We start from the raw sequence: 18583 nt of genomic DNA on the forward strand, positions 1-18583 counted from the left end.
TCGTAATCTAGGATATTATTGGCTAGAACATGTTCTCCCTGTGTACCACCCTTGTCAAATACATACATGCTCCCACCTAGCCCAATTATAGATAAGTTTAAACCTCTCTATTCCTCTCAGTTTATAAAATGATTCTGTGAGGTTCTTTCAGTACAACTCAAACACATCAATAGTGAACAGAATCTATGGAATAACATAGGAGCTACAGATACCAATAAATTGGAAACTTTTAATAACTCTACAAAACTGTTTAAAAGTGTCATTTATATTACATTTGTTTTACAGTTTTAACTAACATTTTTGTCTTTCTTCCTAATTACAGTTAATTTTCGAAGGGGTGCGAGGTCCTGGGATTGAAGGGGACATTGCCATAGATGATATATCAATTGTGGAGGGGGAATGTGCAAAAGTAGATGAGCCTGCTCCAAGTATGTGGTTTTTTTCAACTGTAAATATATGCATGGATGTGACTTTATTTAACTAGAACCAAACCTATATACAAAATATTTCACCAATATCAACTGAAACTCAGGGGTCAATTTATCAAGCTCCATACGGAGCTTGATGCCCCGTGGCTCGCCGGAATCAGAAGCTATAAAGCAGCGGTCTAAAGACCACTGCTCCATACCCTGTCTGCCTGTTCTGATGCGGCAGACAGAAATCAACCCGATCAAATACTATCGGGTTGATAGACACTCTCTGCTAGAGGCCGATTGGCCGCAAATCTGCATGCAGAAAATATTTTACCTTATTTATTTTTTCAATTCACCAGAGTTCTACTGCAAATACTGTTTTTCTTTCTTAATACATGGTGAGTCCACGGAATTATCAATTATTGTTGGGAATATCACTCCTGGCCAGCAGGAGGAGGCAAAGAACACCACAGTTAAACTGTTAAAGGGACAGTCTACCATAGAATTGTTATTGTTTTAAACGATAGATAATCCCTTTATTACCCATTCCCCAGTTTTGCATAACCAACACAGTTATATTAATTTACGTTTTACCTCTGTGATTACCTTGTATCTAGGAACCTTCTTCCAGCCCCCTGATCACATGACTGTGACTGATTATTATCTATTGTCTTAAAGGGCCATAATACCCAAATGTTTAAACACTTGACAGTGATGCAGCATAGCTGTAAAAAGCTGACCTGTAAATATCACCTGAACATCTCTATGTAAAAAAGAAAGATATTTTACCTCAAAAGTTCCTCAGTAGCCACCTCCCATTGTAAAGGATTTCTAAGCAGCATATTAGTATGTCTGTCCCGGGACAACTGAAAGGATGAGCTTTGTGAACTCATATTATTTCACCAATCAGGTAAAGGAAGCTTACTATGAAATCTCATGAGAGTTAAGTCAAATCTCATGAGATCACAGTAAGAGTTCATGACCTCAGCACTGCTGATGCTGATTGGCTGCTGTTCATTTCTTCATTTTTTAATTTTTTTTACCTGCAGCTGGGAGCAGCTGAGTATAACTTTTTACACAGAACTTACTCTGCTGAGCTGAGGAGATTGTGAGGTAAAATATCTTCCTTTCTTACATAGAGATGCTCAGGTGATATTTTCCTGTCAGCTTTTTACAGTTATACTGCATCAGATTCAAGTGATTTAGCATATGAGTATTATGTCCCTTTAAATTTAGCATTGTTTTGTGCTAAATCTTAAATAACCCCCTGTGTCTGAACACAGTGTTATCTATATGGACCACGTGTACTTTCTGTCTCTTTGTGTTGAAAAGAGATTTAAAAAGCATGTGATAATAGGCAGCCCTCAAAGGCTTAGAAATTAGCATATGAGCCTACCTATGTTTAGTTTAAACTAAGAATGCCAAGAGAAAAAAGCAAATTTGATGATAAAAGTAAATTGGAAAGTTGATTAAAATTAAAAGTCCTATCTGAATAATTAAAGTTTAATTTATACCAGACTGTCCCTTTAAGTATCACTCCCCTACCCAAAACCCCAGCCATTCTCTTTGCCTCTGTCAATGGAGGAGGTGAGTGAAGTTTCTGGTGTCTGACGAAAATTGGATTTTTGTGCTACAAGCAAGTTTTTTGGGGTCTAGCTATACTCCACATTAGTCTCTTCAGTAAGGGCAGTGGTGGCTTAAAATCAGTTAGGAACTTGTAAGGTGGGCCTTACTGATTTTTCCTAACATCTTGCTGCCTTGTTATAGAAAATCAGAGTAAGTGACTCTCTTCTTTCTGTCTTATAGGTCTCTGTGAGGAGCTGTGTCCTTGCATACCTAGTGCTGTCTACATGCCGGATAGCAGATTTGGCAGGTAAGTGCCATTTTTTCTTCCAGGTGGGGAGATTATGCACTTACATTATAGCTGAATTTTCTGACAAAGGACTGGATTATCCTTATGTGAGGATAAGGGGGCATGAATGCAGTGCATGTGAGTGAGACTGCATAACCCTTCAGTAGTGAAAGGGTTATTCTTTTAGGCTCATTTTTCTTTTTAAGAAAGATCAGTGGGATTAGACTCTTTTATTGTTTATTTAGGCTTAGTGGTGAACTGTTTAAATTGTCAAGTTCGATCTGGGAAAAACACTTCAATGAAAAATAATATATTTTATTGCTGTTAGTTGAGCGTTAGTGTGAACTTCAAATGCCTACGTTAGGATTAGCAGTTTCCTCTGTAACCAGAAAGTAATGTGTCTGGTTTGTTTCGTGCTTCTGTTTCGTAGTGTAATTCAGCCGATTACGTGATCAGCATTTTGGCTCGGTCTTTCAGAGGACCGACAGCAGAGTGAAAGCGTGTTTTTTAATTTCTGTGCAGAATTCGTCTGGATAATATAGGAACTCAGACAAGTTGATCAGGTATTCCTAAGGGGATTTGGTGAAGGTAGGTGCCTCAGTTAAAACTGAGGTGTTGGGTTCCTGAAGGTTAATTCTTGTAAACGCATAGTTCACATATATATACTTCTTTTATTTTTTTGAGGTAAAAAGTTGTTTCCTTTTCTGCAGAGCGCATTGATTTATTTTTTTGTGTATTACATCTATAAAATGTATATTTCATGTCTGACACAGATCAAGAACATTATCAATTAAATGCCTGTCTTTTGTGTTTAGAAACTCAGATTGCTTCTCCTATGCAATTCTGTTCCTCATGTGTTAAAAAAACTTTACAATGTAAAAAAAGAATTTTATTTATTGAGCCTAATGTCTCTCAGGATGATGCTGTTCAGATAATTCCGCAACCTTCTCCTGTAACGTCCCAAGATTTTATGTCGTCACAAGCTGTGCCATGCAGCTCCTCTATTGCTCCTAGTGGGGCATATTTGAAAGCTGAAATTGCCGCACAAGTATGTTCAGTGGTATCAGCAGCCTTAGCTGCTTTTCCTATGTTAAAGGTAAAGCCTAAGAGGAAAAGAAGTTCAGACAGAAAGGTTTCTGATCCCAGTGGTTCTCAGATGGCTCTTCCTATTAGATCTGATGAGGAAGATGCATCAGAGCTTTCTGAGGGTGAAATCTCAGATTCGAATAGTATAATTCCTTCGTCTGAAGCTGATGGAAGTTCTTTCAGATTTAAGTTTGAACACCTTTGTGTCTTGTTAAAGGAGGTTTTGGCTACTTTGAATGATTCGGACACTCGTAACGTGGTTAATCATAAGAAGTCTAGTAAACTGAATGATTACTTTGAAGTTCCTTCTACTAAGGAGGTGTTCCCGGTACCTGACCGGGCTACAGACATTATTACTCAGGAGTGGGAGAAGCCAGGGGTTTCCTTTTCCCCTTCTCCTATTTTTAAGAAAATGTTCCCAGTCGCCAACTCTATTGCGGAGACATGGCACATGGTTCCTAAAGTAGAAGGGGCTATTTCTACTTTAGCCAAGAGAACAACTATTCCTATTGAGGATAGTTGCTCTTTTAAAGATCCTATGGATAAAAAGATGGAGTTTTATTTAAAAATAATTTACATTCATCTAGGTCTTTTATGGCAACCTGCAGTATGTATTGTCACTGTGACAAGTTCTGCATCCTACTGGTTCGATGCATTGTCTGATTCTCTTCAGGTAGAAACGCCTTTAAATGAGATTCAAGACAGAATTAAAGCTCTTAAGCTGGCTAATTCCTTTATTTTAGATTCTATTTTGCAGGTGATTAGGCTAAATGCTAAGTCATCTAGCTTTGCTGTGTTAGGCCGAAGAGCCTTGCGGCTAAAGTCTTGGTCAGCAGACGTCTCCTCTAAGGTCAAGCTTTTAGCTCTTCCTTACAAGGGGAAGAAATTGTTTGGACCGGGTCTGACAGAAATTAATTCTGATTTTATGGGTGGAGGGTCTTTTCTACCTCAAGATAGACCGAAAAGTCGTCAGAGTAATTTGCGTTCATGTCATAACTTCAGAGGTAAATCTTCTCCTTCGTCTACAAAGCAGGATTAATCTAAGCCTTCTTGGATGCCCAATCAGTCGTGGCATAAGGGGAAGTAATCAAAGAAGCCCACAGCTGACTTTAAATCAGCATGAAGGGTTTGCCCCTGATCCGGGACTGGAACTAGTGGGGGCAGACTTTCTCAATTCTCTCAAGCTTGGATACGAGATGTCCCAGACCTTTGGGCTGTGGACATAGTTTCACAAGGTTACAAATTGGAATTTAAAAACTTTCCTCCCAAGGGCAGGTTCCACCTTATGAGATTATCTGCAGACCAGACAAAGAGAGAGGCATTCTTAAAATGTATTCAAGATCTCTCCTCCCTGGAAGTAGTTGTAGAAGTTCCAATACAGGAACAGGGTCTGGGGTTTTATTACAATCTGTTTGTTGTTCCCAAAAAGGAGGGAACTTTCAGACCAATTCTAGACCTGAAGTGTTTAAACACATTTCTAAGAGTACCATCTTTCAAGATGGAGACGATACGTTCAATTCTTCCTTTAATACAAGAGGGTCAGTTCATGACGACCATAGATCTAAAAGATGCTTACCTTCATATTCCCATTCACAGGGATCATCACAAATTTCTAAGGTTTGCCTTTCTGGAAAAGCACTTTCAGTTTGTGGCACTTCCGTTTGGCCTTGCTACAGCTCCCAGAATTTGTTCAAAGGTTCTGGGAGCTCTCTTAGCAGTGGTCAGGTCTCAATGTATTGCTGTGGCTCCCTATCTGGACAACATACTGATCCAGGCGCCATCTTTTCAACGAGCAAAATCTCACACAGAGATCTTGTTGTCTTCTCTTCGCTCCAATGGTTGGGAAGTAAATTTGGAAAAGAGTCACACAAGGGTAGTGTTTTTAGGGACTATAATAGACTCCCTACTAATGAAAATATTTCTGATGGAGGTCAGATATTTCAAGATCCTCTCCTCTTGCCTCTCCCTGCAGTCTTCTGTTCGACCATCAGTGGCTCAATGTATGGAGGTAATTGGACTAATGGTTGCTTGCATGGATATTGTTCCCTTTGTTGGGTTCCATTTGAGAGCTCTACAACTTTGCATGATCAGACAATGTAACAGAGATCATGCAGATCTATCTCAGAAGATAGATCTGGATCAGTCGACAAGAGACTCTCTCCCTTGGTGGCTTTCTCAGGAAAATTTGTCTCGGGGTACATGCTTTTGGAGACCTTCCTGGATGATTGTCACCACAGATGCCAGCCTGCTGGGCTTGGGAGCAGTCTGGGACTCTTTAAAAGCCCAGGGATGGTGGACTCTGAAGGAGTCTACTCTCCCCATAAACATCTTGGAGTTGAGAGCAATTTCCAATGCTCTGATGGCTTGGCCTCAGTTGTCTTCAGTCCAGTTTATCAGGTTCCAGTCAGACAACATAACTTCAGTGGCTTACATCAACCATCAGGGAGGAACTTAAAGTTCCTTAGCCATGAAGAAGGTGTCCCAAATTATCTTGTGGGCAGAAATTCACAACTGCTATCTATCTGCCATTCACATTCCAGGAGTGGACAACTGGGAAGTGGATTTTCTGAGCAGACAGAATTTTCATCCCGGGAGTGAGAACTCCATCCAGAGGTTTTCTTCAGCCTGATCTTAAAATGGGAGTTACCAGAGCTGGATCTGATGGCATCTCGGCAGAATGCCAAACTCCCGAGGTACGGTTCGAGGTCGAGGAATGCACAGGCAGCTCTCATAGATGCTCTGGCCATTAGGATCCCTAGGATTTTGTCTTTTCTCCTGGAAGGTCTGGAGAAAGGTTTGTCAGCAAGTACTCTGAAGGGTCATATTTCTGCTCTGTCCGTTTTGCTTCATAAGCGCCTGGCGGATGTGCCAGATGTGCAATCTTTTTGTTAGGCCCTGATTAGAATCAGGACTGTGTTTAAGTTGGTTTCTCCTCCTTGGAGCCTTAACCTTGTTCTTAAAGTTTTGCAGCAGGCTCCGTTTGAGCCTATGCATTCCATAGATATTAAGTTGTTATCTTGGAAGGTTTTATTTCTTGTTGCTATCTCTTCGTCTCAGAGAGTCTCAGAACTTTCAGTTTGCAGCATGAATCTCCATACCTTATTTTTCATGCTGAAAAGGTGGTCCTTCGTACTAAGTTGGGTTTTCTTCCTAAAGTTGTTTCGGATAGGAATAAGGAATTGTTGTTCCTTCTCTATGTCCTAATCCTTCTTCATATAAGGAACTTTTGTTGCACAACTTAGATGTTGGGCGTGCTCTGAAATTCTACTTACAGGCAACTAAGGATTTTCACCAATCTTCCGCCCTGTTTGTTTGTTTCTCTGGGAAACGTAAAGGTCAGAAAGCTACAGCTACTTCTCTTTCTCTCTGGTTGAGAAGTATAATTCATTTGGCCTATGAGACTGCTGAACAGCAGCCTCCTGAGAGAATTACAGCTCATTCCACTAGGGCTGTTTCTTCTTCTTCGGCTTTCAAGAATGAGGCTTCTGAGGAACAGATTTGCAAAGTGGCAACTTGGTCTTCTCTGCATACTTTTTCCAAATTTTCCAAATTCAAAACTTTTGTTTCGGCTGAGGCTTCCTTTGGGAGAAAGGTTTTGCAAGTAGGGGTGCCTTCTGTTTAGGTTACCTCTCTTGTCCCTCCCTAATCATCTGTGTCCTCTAGCTTGGGTTTTGATTACCAACAGTAATTGATGATTCCGTGGACTCACAGTGTCTTAATAAAGAAAACAAAATTTATGCTTACCTGATAAATTTATAACAATTTGGGAGGAGTGTGCTACCTTTAGCCTTTAGCACTCCAGCTACCTTTAGCCTTGAGCGCTCCTAATTATACATTTTACCTGATACATTTCTTTCTTTCTTGACACTGTGAGTCCACGGCCCCACCCTTTATATAGACAGTTATTTTTTACTTAAACCTCAGGCACATCTGCACCTTGTGTTGCTCCATTTTGTCTCCATTTCCCAATTCCCTTCAGTCGAATGACTGGGGGTTGTGGGTAGGGGAGTAATACTTAACAGTTTAACTGTGGTGCTCTTTGCCTCCTCCTAGTGGCCAGGAGTGATATTCCCAACAGTAATTGATGATTCCGTGTACTCACAGTGTCCAGAAAGAAAGAAATTTATCAGGCAAGCATACATTTTGTTTTTTTACTGTCATCTGCATAGAAGAAGAAAAACAGCCATTTAGCATCATCAGTGCTGAGTTTACATTTTGCCTTACCATGATCTCATGGGATTTCACCATAATCTTGTGAGATTTCATTGTATACTTTCTTGAACTGAGTAGAGAACTAAAGTAAATGTGGCTGCACATACCAGATGCACATTCATGTGCATGTCCAGAGACAGGCATGCTGATTGGATACTTAAATTCAATTTACAGTTGGAAGTTTTTAGTCTACTAGAGACATTTTAAGTTAAACCCTCTTCCTTGTTTAAAGATATGTGATATATTCTAGATTCTTTTTAAAAAAAGGATTTGACCAAAAAACAAAAAATTTGCATAACATACAAAAACTCATTGCTACTAAACTTTCAAATGATATTGATGCTCTATTTATTAAACTGAGATTTTCCTTAGTTTGGGATAACTTTCCAGTCTAAGGCTAAAGTGTCTGTTATTAATAATATTGGAATAAAGGACATAATATATAAAGCAAGGATTAGATTGAATGAAGGAGGATATAGCAATTTATTTTGTGATAAACAGTAGTGTTAAAGTGGTGCTCTTCTTAAATGGGCAGTGTACTATACATTTTCTCCCCTTTAAAGTAAAATCATAGATCATACAGTGCAAATTTAAACAACTAACCAATTTCCCTTTATTATCGAATTTGTTTCATTCTCATGGTGTCTTTTGCTGAACAAAATATACCTAGGTAGCCTCAGGAGCAGCAATGTACTACTGGGACCTAGCTGCTAATTGGTAACTGCACATATATGCCTTTTGTCATTGGCTCACCAGATTTGTTCAGCTGACTCCCAGTAGCGCATTACTGCTCCTTCAACAAAGGATACCATTGATGAAGCACATTTGTTAATGTAACTATGTTAGAAAGCTATTACAAACTGGATGCTGTCTGATTCTAAAAATGTTGCTGGGTCAAAGTTAGCCTGCTTCCTGCAATGTAAGAAGCTGTTATCACACAAAGAGTTTGAGGACCCAGATGGATTTAAACCAGGCACTTCCTTTTACTTAAAGGGGCAGTCAACACCAAAATTCTTATTGTTTAAAAAGATAGATTGTGGCCGACATTTAAGAAGTCCCAGGCAGACAAGGCTCGCTCCAGCAAACCTGTCCGCCCGGTATCGCGGCCAGCCAATCGCGCACCAGCAAAGACTGTCAATCACCCCCGGTTGTACATGTCCGGGTGATTTTGGTCCGCAAACTCAGAGTTGGTGTGTAGGTTAGGAAGCAGCGGTCTAATGACCGCTGCTTCTTAACTATCGGCTGCAGGCTCGCACCAAAGCTAAATAAATTTGCATCTCGCAGCTTTATGAATTTCGCCCAGTGCCATTACTACTTATTCCCCAGCTTTGCACAACAAACATTGTCATATTAATATACTTAATAACATTTAAACCTCTAAATTTCTGCCCGTTTCTAAACCACTACAGACAGCCTCTTATCACATGATTTTTTAATAGCTTTTCACAACAAGAGACTGCTAGTTCATGGGAGCCATATAGATAACATTGTGCTCTCTCCCGTGGAGTTGTGCATGACACTGTACTAATTGGCTAAAATTCAAGTCAATAGATAATAAATAACTGACCATATGATCTGGGGGCTGTCAAAAGATCCGTGTTGGTTATGCAAAACAGGGGAATGGGTAATAAATTATCTATCTTTTTAAACAATAAAAAATTGGAGTTGACTGTCCCTTTAAAGGAACATTAAACCCCAATTTATTTCTATCATGATTCAGAGACTGTACATTTTTTTTTAAACTTTCCATTTTACTTCTATTATTAAAGTGAAGGTAAACTTTGGTGAATGAAAGTCCGTTTTTTAAAAATATTATTAAAAACAGGGGCACTTTCATTCATCAAAGTTTACAAACAGCCTTTTTGGGGCTCGATCCGATATAAATCGTCGCCCGCAAAAGCCGGCGATGCCAAAATCTGCGCGGGTTTGGTATCCTATATACGGCGTATCCTAGAAGTTACGCCCGTATATTTCTGCCGTCGCCCGTAGTTTTTTGGGCCATAGGCAGGTATACAAAACCCGCGCAGTTTGGTATCCAATATACACCGTAAGGACTTACGTGGCGAAAACGGAGAAATCTTACTCCATTTTCACCTCGTCACAAAAAGCAGCCGTAAGAAGCCTTAAGCTGACTATTGGAGCCCCGTAACTACCTAAACTACCTGCAAAATAAACCTAACACCTAACGCATGCGCAATGTCTATCTACCTGTCAACCGCGATCCCCCGCCGCAATCCCTAATAAAGTATTTAACCCCTAAACCGCCGCTCCCGGACCCCGACACCATCTACATAAACTAACCCCCTACTGTGAGCCCCTAAAACCGCCACCATCTAACTGATCTATCCCCTAATGTGAACCCCTAAAACCGCCGCCATCTACCTTATCTATCCCCTAATGTGAACCCCTTACACCGCCGCCATCTACCTTATCTATCCCCTAATCTGACCCCTTACACCGCCGCCACCTATATAAAAATTATTATCCCCTAATCTAATCCCCCTATACCGCCGCCAGCTATATTAATATTATTAACCCCTAATCTAATATCCCTAAAGTAATAAGTTCTATTACCAGCCCTTAAAAGGGCCTTTTTGCGGGGCTTTGCCCCAAAGTAAACAGCTCTTTTGCCCTATAACCTGTCCTCCCTACACCGCCGCCACCTATATTAATAGTATTAACCCCTAATGTAAGCCCCTTACACCGCCGCCATCTATATTAAAATTATTAACCCCTAATTTAATCTACCTATCCCGCTGCCAGCTATATTATCTATATTAACCCTAAGTATATTATAATTAATATAGTTATTACATTATATATATTAACTATATTAACCCTAATTATATTAGGGTTAATATAGTTAATATAGTTACTATAGTATTTATATTAACTATATTAACTCTATCTAACTCTAACACCCCTAACTAAATTCTTATTAAATAAATCTAATTCATATTATAAACTAAAATATTCCTATTTAAATCTAAATACTTACCTATAAAATAAACCCTAAGATAGCTACAATATAATTAATAATTACATTGTAGCTATGTTAGGGTTTATATTTATTTTACAGGTAAATTGTTAATTATTTTAACTATGTATAAAAGCTATTAAATAGTTATTAACTATTTAATAGCTACCTTGTTAAAATAATTACCCAATTACCTGTAAAATAAATCCTAACCTAAGTTACAAATACACCTACACTATCAATAAATTAAATAAACTACAAATATCTATCTAAAAATACAATTAAATAAACTAAACTAAATTACAAAAAAAACCAAACACTAAATTACAAAAAAAAAAAGATTACAGCAATTTTAAGCTAATTACACCTATTCTAAGCCCCCTAATAAAATAATAAAGCCCCCCAAAATAAAAAATTCCCTACCCTATTCTAAATTATAAAATACCCAGCTCTGTACCATCCCTTAAAAGGGCTTTTTGCGGGGTATTTACCCCAAGTTAACAGCTCTTTTGCCTGTAAAAAAAAAGAACACAACACCCCCCCCAACATTACAACCCACCACCCACATACCCCTATTCTAAATCCACCCAAACCCCCCTTAAAAAAACCTAACACTATCCCCCTGAAGATCTCCCTACCTTGTCTTCACCCAACCGGGCCGAACTCCTCATCCGATCTGGGCGATGTCTTTATCCAAGCGGCAAAGAAGTCTTCATCCCGGCGATGTCTTTATCCAAGCGGCAAAGAAGAAGTCTTCATCCCGTCGATCTCTTTATCCAAGCGGCAGCAAAGTCTTCTTCCATCCGGCAACATCTTCCATCAAGCGGCATCTTCAATCTTCTTTCTTCGCTCCTCCGCTGCGGAGCCTCCATCCCGGCCGACGACTGAATGACGAATGAGGTACCTTTAAATGACGTCATCCAAGATGGCGTCCGTCGAATTCCGATTGGCTGATAGGATTCTATCAGCCAATCGGAATTAAGGTAGAAAAATCTGATTGGCTGATTGAATCAGCCAATCAGATTCAAGTTCAATCCGATTGGCTGATTTGTTAGGATTTATTTTACAGGTAAATTGGTAATTATTTTAACTAGGTAGCTATTAAATAGTTATTAACTATTTAATAGCTATTGTACCTAGTTAAAATAAATACCAAGTTACCTGTAAAATAAATATAAACCCTAAAATAGCTACAATGTGATTATTAATTACATTGTAGCTATCTTAGGGTTTATTTTATAGGTAAGTATTTAGATTTAAATAGGAATATTTTCATTAATAATATTAATATTAGATTTATTTTAATAAGAGTTTAGTTAGGGATGTTAGAGTTAGATAGGGTTATTATACTTAATATATATATAATATAATAACGATATTAACTATATTAACCCTAATATAATTAGGGTTAATATAATTAATATATATAATATAATAATTATATTAAGTATATTAACCCTAATATAATTAGGATTAATATAGTTATTATAGCTGGCGGCGGTGTAGGGGGATTAGATTAGGGGTTAATGTGTTTAATATAGGTGGCGGCGGTGTAGGGGGATTAGATTAGGGGTTAATGTGTTTAATATAGGTAGCGGCGGTGTAAGGGGATTAGATTGGGGGTTAATACATTTATTATAGGTGGCGGCGGTGTAGGGGGATTTAGATTGTAGGCAAAAGAGCTGATTACTTTGTGACAAAGCCCCGCCAAAAGCTTTTTTAAGGACTGGTAAAAGAGCAGTTTACTTTGGGGCATGCCCCGCAAAAAGCCCTTTTAAGGGCTGGTAAAAGAGCTGTTTACTTTGGGGTAATGCCACGCAAAAAGCCCTTTTCAGGGCTATTTGTAGGGTTAGATTTAAGTTTAGTGGTAGGCATAGTTTAGTATTTTAGGGGTTAAATAATTTAATATAGATGGCGGCGGGGTAGGGGGATTAGATTAAGGGTTAATAATTTTAAAATAGATGTCGGCGGGGTAGGGGCTCTTTTTAGGGGGTAGGTAAGGTAGATGGCGGTGGTGTAAGGGGCTCACATTAGGGGGTAGGTAAGGTAGATGGCGGCGGGGTAGGGGCTCACTTTAGGGGGTTATAGATTTAATATAGCTGGCGGCGGGGTCCGGGAGCGGCGGTTTAGGGGTTAATAACTTTATTAGGTGGCGGCGGGGTCCGGGAGCGGTGGTTTAGGGGTTAATACATATTTTATTGTTAGGATAGTGAGGGGGGACAGCGGATAGAGGGTTAGACGTGTCGGGCTATGTTTGGGAGGCGTGTTAGACAGTGCGGGTGATTTCATACTTTAGTCAGGTTTTGTAGGCGCCGGCAGTTTCTAACGTGCCGTAAGTCACTGGCGACTCCAGAAATTTGTACTTACGCAGATTTCTGGACATCGCTGGTTTATCAGACTTATGGCACGTTAGCATCTGACGGCGCCGTATATTGGATAGCTCGAGTTGCGAGCTGAAACTGCGGGCGACGTGGGTTCCCTCGCTTGCGCCGCAAACTACACCGTATATCGGATCGCGCCCTTGATTAAAAACTTACCTTTGTTTCTTTTCACAGCTACAGCAGTTTTCCCCTCCTGGAAAACCTCTCTTCACACGTCAGCAATGACTAATCCGGCTTCCTCCAATCACAGCATGGCCTCAGGCAATAACCACCCTGGGGGAAAAGCTGTGATTGGAGGAAGCCGGATTATTCATTGTTGACGTGTGAAGAGAGGATTTCCAGGAGGGGAAAGCTGCTGAAGTTGTGAAAAGAAAAAAAAGGAACGTTTTTAATCAAAACGACTGCTTTGTAAATTTTGATGAATGCAACTGTCCCTGTTTTTAATAGCATTTTTAAAAAACGGGCTTTCATTCACCAAAGTTTACCTTCACTTTAAATGAACTTTTCTCTTGGTATTCTTTGTTGAAAACAAGTATGTAGGCTCAGGAGCATACAAGTGTCTGGAGTAGTAGTGCACACTCCTGAAACTACATAGATGTGCTTTTTAACAATGTATACAAAAGAACAAAGTCAATTTGATAATATAAGTAGATTGTTTTTTTTATTTAATTGTATGCTTTTTTTATTAGTCCTGAAATAAAAAATTTTGTTTTCATGTCCCTTTAACCCTATTTCATGTAAAGTAAATGTTTAACATATTTGATTGCTGATCTTTTATATATCTTCAACATTTTTGAGTATTAAAAGTGTTTTATTAGAGATAACATTTATTTTACTTACTAAAATTTGCTAAAGTTGCCAGATCAAACTATGGTAATATAATCAACCCACAAAACACGTTTTATATTAACAACTGCTAATGCTATAAAAATTCTACAACGTAATAAAACCTTGTTTTCTCTGTTATTAATACAGGTACAGTACCATAAATCAGCATTATTTAAAACACTAATAAATGTGTACTGGCATTTTTATGTTGTTAAATCCCAAGGGAGCACATCAATAAAACACATTAAAATAGCCATGTAGAAAATAAAGCATAATATTTGTAAGCAATGTCTTTTCCCTCTTTACTACAGTATGAGTTATTTATCTTGTGGTATGCACATTTATACCCAGTGCTTAAAGGCCCAGATGCATTTATATTGATAAAAAAAACATAACTTTCACATCTGTGCAGTCTTCATATTTTAATGAAATATTACACTATTAAAGGTACAGTGTACTGTTAGATTGTCTCCCTTTAATTTGTTCCCAGTTATCCATTTTACCAGTTGATTGTATTAAATTGTTTATAAATAGTTCATTTACCTTTATTGTGGCATTTGAAATGGTTGATTTTGCCAGTGTTAACCCTACTTATAATGAAAATGTCAATACTTAAGTATTGGCTACAAGAAAGCTAAAATTATCGAGATAAGAAACAAAATGTTAATTTTCAATTGTTCTCTCTAAGTGCCCAAAAGCTTGCAAGTAAAAACATGCAGGGACATTTGTTGTGCAATTAGCAAATAACATCGGCTGTCCTTGCAAGTGGCGAGCTGTCTCCCATACAAATAATGAGAGCTTTCTGCTATGTAAAGGTTTGCAATGGAGGACTAAGCAGACAGGAAGAAACCTGCATATTTTTAAACTTTAATATCACAACAAATACAAAGCAAAATACACTGTTTTCAGGGCACTGTACTTTAAATTCACTTTTATTTTTGTATGCATATGTTTTCCCTTCAGAGTATCAGAATTATGAGTATTTTGATAAAAGCTTTCCAACTTTTAAGTTGCAAGAAAAAACACTGAAGGGCAGAAATGTTTAACCCCTTAATGACCGAGGACGTGCAGGGTACGTCCTCAGAAAAAAGGCAGTTAATGCCTGAGAACGTACCCTGCACGTCCTCGGTGTGGAAAGCAGCTGGAAGCGATCCTGCTCGCTTCCAGCTGCTTTCCGGTTATTGCAGTGATGCCTCGATATGGAGGCATCCTGCAATAACCTTAGATGGCCATCCGATGCAGAGAGAGCCACTCTGTGGCCCTCTCTGCACCGGACATCGATGGCCGGTATCGTTGGTGGGTGGGAGCCGGTGTGGGAGGTGGGTGGCGGCCATCGATGGCCCTTGTCATGTGGAGGGGGGCGGGATCGTGGGCGTGCAAGTCCGGGCGCGCGCGGGGGCGTGAGCACGTGCACGAGGGGGCACGCGCGGGTGCGCGCCGGGGCAGGGACCGGGTGGGGACCGCTGCACTACAGAAAAAAATGTGTCCCAAAATAAAAGTGGGACGAGTAATTAAAAAAAAAACACCGTATTCGTTATTTAGGTGGTGGGGGTTGGCTCCAATCAGCAGCATGTGAGATGTCTATAGTAGAAAGTAAAGGAGCTCATTGATAACTTTGTTCATAAAAATGAAATAAATATTTGATTGTGCAAAATGGGTACTGGCAGACAGCTGCCAGTACCCAAGATGGCCCCCAATAAGGCAGAGGGGGAGGCTTAGAGAGCTGTTTTGGGGGGGATCAGGGAGGTTGGGGGCTAAGGGGGGATCCTAAACACAGCATATGTAAATATGCTTTTTTTTTTTTTTTTTTTTTTTTTTTAAAAAAAATCTTTTATTTTAGTACTGGCAGACTTTCTGCCAGTACTTAAGATGGCAGGGACAATAGTGGGGTGGGGGAGGGAAGGGAGCTGTTTGGGAGGGATCAGGGGGTGGGATGTGTCAGGTGGGAAGCTAAAATTAACCCTGCAAGCTCCCTACACACTACCTAATTAACCCCTTCACTGCTAGCCATAATACACGTGTGATGCGCAGCAGCATTTAGCGACTTTCTAATTACCAAAAAGCAACGCCAAAGTCATATATGTCTGCTATTTCTGAACAAAGGGCATCCCAGAGAAGCATTTACAACCATTTGTGCCATAATTGCACAAGCTGTTTGTAAATAATTTCAGTGAGAAACCTAAAATTGTGAAAAAATTAACGTTTTTTTTTAATTTGATCGCATTTGGCGGTGAAATGGTGGCATGAAATATACCAAAATGGGCCTATATCAATACTTGGGGTTGTCTACTACACTACACTAAAGCTAAAATTAAGCCTAGAAGCTCCCTACATGCTCCCTAATTAACCCCTTCACTGCTGGGCATAATACGCGTATTTTGCGCAGGGGCATTTAGCAGCCTTCTAATTACCAAAAAGCAAAGCCAAAGCCATATATGTCTGCTATTTCTGAACAAAGGGGATCCCAGAGAAGCATTTACAACCATTTATGCTATAATTGCATAAGTTGTTTGTAAATAATTTCAGTGAGAAACCTAAAGTTTGTGAAAATATTTGTGAAAAAGTGAAAAAAAATTTTTATTTGATCGCATTTGGCGGTGAAATGGTGGCATGAAATATACCAAAATGGGCCTAGATCAATACTTTGGGATGTCTTCTAAAAAAAAATATATACATGTCAATGGATATTCAGGGATTCCTGAAAGATATTAGTGTTCCAATGTAACTAGCGCTAATTTTGAAAAAAAGTGGTTTGGAAATAGCAAAGTGCTACTTGTATTTATGGCCCTATAACTTGCAAAAAAAGCAAAGAACATGTAAACATTGGGTATTTCTAAACTCAGGACAAAATTTAGAAACTATTTAGCATGGGTGTTTTTTGGTGGTTGTAGATGTGTAACAGATTTTGGGGGTCAAAGTTAGAAAAAATGTGTTTTTTTCCATTTTTTCCTCATATTTTATAATGTTTTTTATAGTAAATTATAAGATATGATGAAAATTATGGTATCTTTTGAAAGTCAATTTAATGGCGAGAAAAACGGTATATAATATGTGTGGGTACAGTAAATGAGTAAGAGGAAAATTACAGCTAAACACAAACACCGCAAAAATGTAAAAATAGCCTTGGTCCCAAACGGACAGAAAATGGAAAAGTGCTGCGGTCATTAAGGGGTTAAATAATTACACTGTGATATGAGAGACAATTTTATACATGCCCATGGAATGCCCATGTTCAGCCCATATTACGGAAAAAAACAAAACAATTACGCTTTGTACTTTGTACTTATAAGTTTACATTTATATGTGTTTTTTGCACATCCATTATATGCGTTTTTTGCACATCCATTATATGTGTTTTTTGCACATCCATTATATGTGTTTTTTTGCACATCCATTATATGTGTTTTTTTGCACATCCATTATATGTGTTTTTTGCACATCCATTATATGTGTTTTTTGCACATCCATTATATGTGTTTTTTGCACATCCATTATATGTGTTTTTTGCACATCCATTATATGTGTTTTTTGCTGTACATATTTAATACAATTTATTTCTGTATAATTTACATATAAATCTTTATGCTGTTGATAAAATACGTTTTCTGGTTAACAATTTTATTTTACAATTTTGATGTACCTTAAAGTGAAAGTCATGCTAGGATTGGCTATTGAAACAAATAAAGGGCACTTTCATTCATGAAGTATAAGATAAGTATAAGATAAGCTCCTTTATTTGTTTCAAGCAATCGCCGTTCTTAACTGCTATGGCAGCCCATGGGTAAAAAAAATTTTTTCACCTCTTAGCCAATAGCCATGCGGTAAATCCGGCTTGGCGCCCATGGGAGCGGGATTTACCACACGGCTATTGGCTACGAGGTCAAAACGTCACCTCTTAGCAAAAAAATATTTTAGCCATGGGCTGCTGTAGCAGCTAAAAACGGCGATCGATTGAAACAAATAAAGAAGCTTTCTACATGAAGTATCTTATACTTAATGAATGAAAGTCCCTTTATTTGTTTCAATAGTAAATCCTAGCATTTGTACAACGCTAGGATTGACTTTCACTTTAACAATACATTTGTTTCCTGAGTATTTTTTTTCAATTAAATGTTTTATTGATTTTTAAACCAAATAACATAACATGTAAACACTTGTGCTCTAACATAGAGTATATAAGCATTAACGGAGGTACAATGAAAAACAGATAAAAGTATTCACAGGATAATCTGTACACTCTACTTAGGGATGTCAACTCATCACATTGCTTAATGAGACATCACCACTTGAGAAATTATAAACATAAAATACAGGAATAAGGCATACAATATTACAGAATTAGTAGCTCACTTTGTTAAATGATCACGGATCTCATTGCTCCCACAAAAAAATAACATCAGCAATAAAATCCTGTTTGCCAATGAACACATAATGTATCTTCTCTAGCTCTAGGAAATGATCTACCTCATGTGACCACATAGTGACAGTTGGAAGCGCACATTTCTTCCAAAACCTAGGAATCAGACGTTTTGCACAGTTAATCATACATTGGAATAATCGCTTCCTATAATGACAGGGGATTTTTGGAATATCATTCAATAAAATGATGTTGGGTGTAAGTTTTATGGAGGTCCCTAGTTTGGTATTAATGTTTTCCGATACACCTGACCAGAATGCACTTAAGAGTGGACAGGACCACCAGATGTGGGACAGGGTGCCCATCCCACCACAGTGCCTCCAGCACAGAGGGGAGGAACTTGGGTAGATACTATGAAGACGGTGTGGGGTCAGATACCACCTAGAGAGCAATTTGTAATTAATTTCAGCTATAATT

At 38.7% G+C, this 18583-nt stretch overlaps 1 protein-coding gene across 1 annotated transcript in view; it reads left to right on the forward strand.

Moving 5' to 3' along the window:
- MDGA2 (MAM domain containing glycosylphosphatidylinositol anchor 2) overlaps positions 1-18583 on the forward strand; it is a 1262343-nt gene that overhangs the window by 1232565 nt on the left and 11195 nt on the right. The window contains exon 16 of the mRNA XM_053697669.1: positions 323-428. Coding sequence (XP_053553644.1) covers positions 323-428 — 106 coding nt within the window. The remainder of the gene's footprint in view (positions 1-322; positions 429-18583) is intronic.

This window comes from Bombina bombina, chromosome 1 (genome assembly GCF_027579735.1).
Source record: "Bombina bombina isolate aBomBom1 chromosome 1, aBomBom1.pri, whole genome shotgun sequence".
Taxonomy (NCBI): domain Eukaryota; kingdom Metazoa; phylum Chordata; class Amphibia; order Anura; family Bombinatoridae; genus Bombina; species Bombina bombina.